This window comes from Rutidosis leptorrhynchoides, chromosome 7, assembly GCF_046630445.1.
Source record: "Rutidosis leptorrhynchoides isolate AG116_Rl617_1_P2 chromosome 7, CSIRO_AGI_Rlap_v1, whole genome shotgun sequence".
NCBI classification, from domain to species: domain Eukaryota; kingdom Viridiplantae; phylum Streptophyta; class Magnoliopsida; order Asterales; family Asteraceae; genus Rutidosis; species Rutidosis leptorrhynchoides.
In genome coordinates, this window is record NC_092339.1 from 290,258,608 (window position 1) to 290,267,018 (window position 8,411).

Below are 8,411 nucleotides of genomic sequence, written 5' to 3' on the forward strand. Positions count from 1 at the left end.
TCAACATCGGTCAATAACTCGAAATGTTGTAGGGTATCCTATGGAATGGATATGAAAGATTGGGCGGTTGAGGGATGTATACATACGTTTTATTTCCTGGTGTAGAATAATTCTGAGACATTAAAAGCATAATTGAATTTTAGTTTACACTAGATAACGGAAGTGTATGGATGGAATTAAATTCTATTAATATCCTTTTATCTTGAATAAATTTCACATTAAAATGTGGTAAAATACATATACATTCAGTGTAGTACAGAAATGTGTGATTATCGCTTTTTAAAGTAGTCTTAACATGATTCTTGAGTATAATTTAACCACCACAGAAAGTAAAAAGACAAAAAAAAAAAAAAAAAAAAAAACAAAAGGAACAAACAAAAGATATGGAAGAAACTTAGTTACTCTATCCTTGGGGGCTCTAAGCCTCTAAGTGATAAATATTCATCAATAAATTAAAGCCTAACTTTCAATTCTTCATCATAAGTTTAAAACACCAAAAAATAACTAATTCCTAAATTCCATAATGGAGCTAAGTCCAAGCTTGATTGCAATATGTGGTGTAGGGATGATTGTGGTGATACTTACATGGAGGTTTTTGGATTGGGTTTGGTTTACACCAAAGAAGATGGAGAAATGTCTAAGAGAACAAGGACTTAAAGGAACCACTTACAAGTTGTTATATGGCGATATGAAGGAGATGGCGAAGATGATAACAGCTGCATATGCCAAACCCATTAATTTGACTGATGATATCGTACCACGAGTTTTGTCATTCGTTCATAACATGGTTAACACTCATGGTATGTATATATATCTTATCTTATTATGTATGAAATTTTGGTAGCGGATGCTCTTATGAGATAACATGTATATGTTGTTGAGGTCATTTAAGTTTACTAACAGAACTAATAGATTTTATAAATTTAATTGGAATTTGAGTTATCTTTATATTGTGATGAATGATGATTAATAGGTAAGAATTGCTTTACTTGGATGGGTCCAAAACCAATACTACACATAACTGATCCAACAATGATAAAGGAGATGTTAGGAAATTATGTTGAATTTCAGAAGATGAGAGGAGGAAACCCGATATTGGGCTTGCTAGCAAAAGGGCTTGCGGATGTCGAAGGTGATCAATGGGTGAAACATCGAAAAATCATCAATTCTGCTTTTCTTGTTGAGAAGCTTAAGGTTTTCCTTCTTTGTCCATTAGTTAGGAAAACATTAATCGTTTTGATGTATAAAACATTAATCGTTTTGACTTATCACCTAATCCGAGTATCAGGCTAGTTTTGCCACCTCTAGTAGGGATAATGTTGAAGTTCTACTTAAAGATAATAACAATTATTGAATATTTTTATATGTTTTATTTATGTACAAGAGACTGACTGTAAAGATGTGCGGTTTTGGTGTTTCATTGTAGCATATGGTACCTGCTTTTTATGAAAGTTGCAATGAGATGATCAGCAAATGGGAAGAAGCGTTTAAAACCGAAAGCTCATGTGAAATTGATGTGTGGCCTCATCTCCAAACCATGACAAGTGACGTGATTTCGCGCACAGCGTTTGGCAGCAGCTATACTGAAGGAAGAAAGATATTTGAACTTCAAACAGAACAAGCTGAGCTAATAATAGCAACAGCTCGATCTACCTACGTTCCAGGATCACAGTCAGTATATCTTTCCAAGCGAAATATTGTGCATTTAAGAGACCTTATTTATTGTTCAATACCACATTTTTACTTTAAAGTAAACGATTTTAGGGTTTTTTTTTTTCAATTTTGTAGGTTTCTACCAACAAAAAACAACAAGAGGATAAAAGCAATTTACAAAGAAGTAAAGGGTTTGATAAGTAGCATTATCGACAAACGAGTGATCGAAATGAAAAAAACAAGAAGTAGCAAGGACGACCTCCTTGGCATACTATTAGAATCTAATTATAAGGAGATTAAACAACGAGGGAACAACAAATTTGGACTTAGTATAGATGATATCATAGAAGAATGCAAGCTATTCTATTTTGCAGGCCAAGAGACTACTGCGAATTTGCTTGTTTGGACTATGGTTTTGTTAGGTCAACACGTAGAATGGCAAGATCGTGCAAGAGTTGAAGTTTTAAATGTCTTTGCGGATAGGAAACCAGACATTGAGGGGTTGAATCGGCTAAAAATAGTATGTTTTCTAGATACTAACCGCCGCCCCCCCCCCCCCCCCCCCCCCCCCCCCCCCTCCCTCTCATTTCAATTGTTTTGCAGATTAATAGTATCTTCCTCGAGGTTCTTAGGTTATACCCTCCTGTGGTAGCAATGTCACGAATGGTTCATAAAGAAACGAAATTAGGAAACGTAATGTTGCCTGCGGGAACACTCATCCAGTTGCACACAATGCTTTCACATCATGATCCTGTTGTATGGGGTGCGGATGTAAAAGAGTTTAATCCAGAGAGGTTCTCACAAGGTACATCTAAGGTAACCAAGGGGCAAACCGTGTATTTCCCCTTTGGTGGGGGTCCACGTGTATGCATCGGACAAAATTTTTCTATGTTGGAAGCTAAAATGATGCTTGCTATGATTCTTATGCGCTTCTCATTTGAGCTCTCCCCATCATATTCACACGCTCCATATACTATCATCACTCTTCAACCTCAATTTGGCGCACACTTAATCTTGCATAAGCGCTAGTGTATTGTAATTGTATTCTTAAAGAAGTCGGATTTTGGTTATATGTATGTATGTATGTATGTATGTATGTATGTATGTATGTATGTATGCATGCATGCATGCATGCATGTATGTATGTATGTATGAATTACCTACACTAGTGAAGAAGGTACTATTCTACGAGTAGTATAAGTATGTGCGCAATAAGATCAAGTGATTCTGGTTGAAGATGTTAATCTCCACCTCCAAACAGCTTGATACTCTGACCCATGTTCACATTATCAAATCTTGCGGCAACAAAGCTATCAAAATATAATAAAATATCAACAATTAAAAATCGGAATTCAAAGTCGTCGTTTCTAATTTCAAATCCACAAAAAAATGAGATATATGCTTTAGCAACTTTATTAATAATAAAAACATATGATTATCACATTTTGTTTCTTTTCAGAGCTACCCCACACCCTATAGTCGTGAGATTGGGTATTGTTGTTTTCTTTTCAAGGACATCAAATGGTTATAATATATGAACAAAAAAAAAAGTTGGAATTATCAGAATGTATGACCAAACAAGTTTAACTTTACTTTAATCAAGTTAGATGTTTTTCTGCTACTAGAGTTCTTCAGTAAGGTTACATTACCGGAAGGACCCCTGGTGCAACTGCAATTTTGGGGCTTAACGGACGTCAAACAGAATATTTCTAAACGGACAATGTAAATCGCACTGGAACAGTTCTTGCACATGTGTCTTCATCAAAGCTACCGAAACTTCCATTTGGGCCACAAGTGGATCATTGACTTCCTTTTGAATAGGTCTTAATTTTGAATCCAACCGAACTTCACACTAGCCAAACAATAAGCATCATATAGGGTTTGGGGCTTGAACATGATAACAACCTTCATGATTTTGGGTTGAAACCCCCAAATTAAAAAACTAACTACAAACCATTCATCAAAACCCATCTTGCCATACAACGAACAAAAAGCTTCATAATTATACTTTCATGGTGTCATCTTGTTTAAAGGCTTTTCTTTTAGGCATTTTATCAAACACGTTGTATACATCTTTCTTATCCTCAATTTTGTTTACACTCATTAATATCATTTACCATTGATACTCTCAAATTGATATTTTGATATCTTGATTCGGTTTTGTAATTTCAGCATTAGTCATTGAAGAGCTTGAAAATTGTATTTAACTCTTTGACTTTCAAAAATAGTCCAGAAAAGTGCTATCATACCCATTTTTGTGTACTTTCAAGAAATGGATTGAATTGAAGAAGTAATCTTAATCAATCTGGAAACCTTAGGAGAAGAATCGAGTTCTGAGATTGATTTAATGACAGAATTGATTTTTAGCTAACAATTTTATAACCTAACTAAATCATTTTTCCTACCACCAAGGTACTCGAGCAAGACACATCTTTATTTACTAGGTGGTCATAATCCAGAATTTTTACTAAATTCACTTTTATTATTTGTTGTCTCTATTTTCTTATTACTAGATAACAATAACATTAAAACGGATCCAAAGATCAAACAATACAAATGTTACAAAAGAATCTAACAACAAGCTAAAGTTCAACTAAATTAAACCAAATCGAACGACTCACTAACAGGGGTGAATAAACCGGTTTAATCTAGTAACAAAGTAAAACCAAGCTATAACTGACGGAAACTTAAATATCAGTCTATACTAACACATAAATAATAATTAAAAAATATAAAAGTGGGTTACCCGCCGAAAAATTGTTGGAACAGAAGCCGGAAAATAAATCCGACGGCCAACATAACAACTAGCAACAATTCAGCCAAAAAATACCGACCGACCAAAAGATTCGAAAAAAAACCCTTCCACTATCGCACCCTGGCTTGCCATAAAACAGGTGTTACAAAAAAATCACCCAACACCAACATAATCAACAACCAGAATACCATTGGGTATTCGTCGCCTGGCCATGATACTAGCGATGCCGTAGAAAGCCAAATCCGACGATGAGGAACCAAATCGGTGAGATCTAACCCCACCAAAACCCGAAACTAACCGGAAGACCACGGAGGAGAATCAATAGCGGCGAGATCCATGAAAGAATGGGACTCCGGTAAGAAAGCATAAGGCGGATCAACGGGAGAGAAAAGGAATCGGACGACCGGAGACATGTCAGTGGCTGGAGAAGGAGTCACAGCCTCGAACTACAAACCGGAAGAGACGAACGGAAGAGAAGAAGGAAGGTTGCAGCGGTAGAAGCAGGAATAGATCTAGGTTTGTTATAACTTGTGTTGCTACTAAAATTACAATTACAAATATACCTAACAGACAAAACTTATTATTCCTTTTCCTAACTTTCACAAACTTAACCCCCTAACTTCTATTAAAATACAAATCGAACCCCCACTTTATACATATATTTTTTCCAATTTTCACAAACTTAACCCCCTAACTTTTATTAAAATAAAAATCCAACCCCCACTTTACTAACTTTTTAAAAAAAAAAAAAAACCCGAACGCTAAAAGAAGCAACTTTCACAAAAGGAACAACCCTTCGATGTTAGATGTCGGAAAGAAATTCTTTTTTGCAAAATAGATCAAGACTTTTTTTTAACTCGCATTCAAAACGGAGCCCCCGGCGCTAAGCGAGGGCTCCACAACTAGTTGTCTCCATAATACAAGTCATTAATGCATAATATAAGTGAATTTTTTTTTGGTAAGCAAGGAAATCCTCCTATGAACGAACACATTGGCTCCCCCATAGAAGGTAAATCCTCGGGTAATCAAGCCTCCTGAGCTCGAGACCTGGTACCGGGTGAATTGCGCATTATGCCCACCCTCTAGTCACACTTTTTTTTGAAAATTTTTGGCATAAACAGGAATTGAACCCGGGTGGTGTGCTTCATTGAGCAATTCGGTAACCACTCAAGCAAGCCTGAATAGTTAATATAAGTGAATTTATCAAAAAGGTAAATTCAGTTTAACAGTCATGTTTACCTTTTTCCTTTGTAATTCAAATTAATTGTTTAATGAGCAAAAATGAAAAGTGAAGAAAAAGTACAATGTAATAATAATATTTTCTTAAACTGTATTTTTTGTATGGAGACAAAAATTAGGACACAGAATAACACAAAGTAATATTCCCTCCGTTTTAAATCTATTTTCTCCAGACAAAAAATACAAAATTTAAGAAAAGGTAAAAAGTGATTCTCCCATTTATTTTTTTGTTAACTTTCCAGTTTTACCTCATACTTTTTATCAATCTTTTTGTCTAAGGAATATTAAAATGAATCTAACTTTTAAGTTGAGATCCAAGAGACTAATCAGAGTGCGACATGTGATGCTACAATTACATGTGATTGAAAAAAAATTCAAATAAAAAAAATTCCAAAATAATTTATTTTTCTTTTCGAAAAAAAGATTTTCAAATTTTTTTTTTCAAACACATGTGATTGGATTTGACATGCAGTAAATCACATGTGATTTTGCATGCCAATCATATGCGATTGTAAAACCCAATCACATGTGATTCTGCATGTCAAATTTAATCACATGTGATTGAAAAAAAAAGATTTTGAATTTTTTTTTCAATCATATGTAATTGGATTTGACATACAGAATCACATGTTATTGGGTTTTACAATTACATGTGATTGGATTTGACATGCTAAATTTAAAAAAAAAAAATTAATAAAAAAAATATTTTTTTAATGAATTTTTTTTAATCACATGTGATTGTCGGGCCACATGTCGCGCTCTGATTAGTCCGTTAGATTTCAATCAAATTGTTGAATTCAAGGGATTACAATTCTACATATATAATGTAGAGGCACAAAAAACTTTATCACATTATTTTTTTTTCATTTATAAAAGTTAACAATTACTTTATAAGACATTTCAAAAAAGAATATGAACAACAAAATTGGAACGAAGAGAGTATTTAACAATCTCATTTACATATCACGAGATATCACGTGAACGGTAATTTATACATAACAAATCGTTGTCTCTACCCACGCATGTTTTGTTATCAACATTGATGATATAAGATATAGTATCAATCAATAATATTGTTTCAATATATTTACGTGTTAGGGGTGCTTGGGCCAACTAATTTGAAATCTTCTTCCCTGATAACACTGCATCTTATTAATGGGATTGAATCAATCAAATACACTTCATACCATAAGAAAAGTGACGGTTCTTTCAATTTAGCTGAAAAAATGGATAATTAATTTGCATTCAAATTGGAAGAAGCGATGCGCTGTCAAATTGTTTCCCCTATTTTTGAAATTCGAAATTGCCAATGGATTCAACTATTCAAGCAATCAATGTTTTCTGTATCAACTGTTGTCTTAAATAATCGCATATCAAATCAGGTTTCTATTTGATTCGGTCTGTTCCGTTCATTTTATGGAGTGCGCTTCATAATCAAAGAAACCATGCTGATTTAAAATCTGCATCCAACCTTCAAAGAACCAAGTAAATTTTTACACAAAAAATTACAGTATCTAGTGGTATCACTAATTAAAGACCACGAAAAATTTTCATTGTATCGCATATTCCAGTGGTAGCTCGTGCTACCACTGCATCTAAGATAGATCCGCCCTTGTTTTCATATCTAATATCTTCAATGGCGGAACTATGCTAAGGCCAAAGAGGGCCATGGCCCTCCTAAGTTGTTTGGCTAGTACTCGTATTATACAGTAATTTTCATCACAATTTATGAGTTAGACAATCAAATATTGCATATTGGCCCCCTTAAATTGACATCTTTTACGCCCAAATCCACATAAATAATCTCACTTGTTCTAAATTTGAGTGTATATCACATCTTCTCCTAAACTTTTGTCGACAATTTTCAAAATTAGTTCATCACTTCGATATATTTGATTCTTCACGTATTTTTCTATTATTATTTATTATTTTTCTTAGTTTATGCTACTATATGTCCGTAATGATCTCATCTTCATTATATGATTATATATGACGTTTATTTAGTAGTATTATATCAAAAAATTGAATGTTTAATATCGCCCTCGGCCCTCATAATTGAAAACTTCAAGTTCCGCCACTGAATATCTATATCTATATCTGTCGAAGAGCAAAGAAAAAAGTCACTCGAAGCTATACTCATTGCTTTGCCCAGTGCTGTCTTCCTCCGGTTGCCCCCGTATCTATTTGGCTTTACCTTACCTGTATATTTTACCGTTTATATAGAACTTTGAGATAAACCTCAATCCACAATAGTGGGTTGACATTGTTAGTTCAAATGAGTGGTCATCAAAGAGTATTTTAATTGAAAGTTTGGTGCTATGCACCTTCATGTAAGCAATCTTCGAGTTCTGATCATCACAATTTGTAGTTGGATACATTAATTGTACTTAATATTTTTATTTTTATTATGTAAATTTGCCAAATGTTATCGTCTATTTTATACATGTTTTTATTCTATTTTATACATGTTTTTACAAACTTAATTACCCGAGGTTTTACCTTCTGTGAGGGAGCCAATGTGCTCGTTCATAGGAGGGTTTCCTCGCTTACCCAAAAAACATTTATGAAACGATTCCCAAACCGATTTAACAATTTACTTGTAAAAAGGTGACACGTCTTTTTTTTTTTTTTTTTTTTTTTTTTTTTTTTTTTAACATTTGAAGGTAATCGTAACCATACAAGTCTTGGATCATCGTCACTTGCGCAAATGTTAAACATAGTTCAAAAAGCAACAAGTATTAAGTTTACAACATCGGGGAAATTC

General features: G+C 33.9%; 1 protein-coding gene across 1 annotated transcript; it reads left to right on the top strand.

Moving 5' to 3' along the window:
* Positions 1 to 365: 365 nt before the first annotated feature.
* Positions 366 to 2,744, top strand: LOC139858858 (cytochrome P450 CYP72A219-like). The gene is made up of 5 exons (XM_071847693.1): positions 366 to 800; positions 974 to 1,194; positions 1,427 to 1,671; positions 1,789 to 2,173; positions 2,257 to 2,744. Exons 1-5 carry the CDS (start codon positions 524 to 526, stop codon positions 2,680 to 2,682), a joined length of 1,554 nt encoding a protein of 517 aa, XP_071703794.1. The 5' UTR covers positions 366 to 523; the 3' UTR covers positions 2,683 to 2,744.
* The last annotated feature ends 5,667 nt before the right edge of the window (positions 2,745 to 8,411 follow it).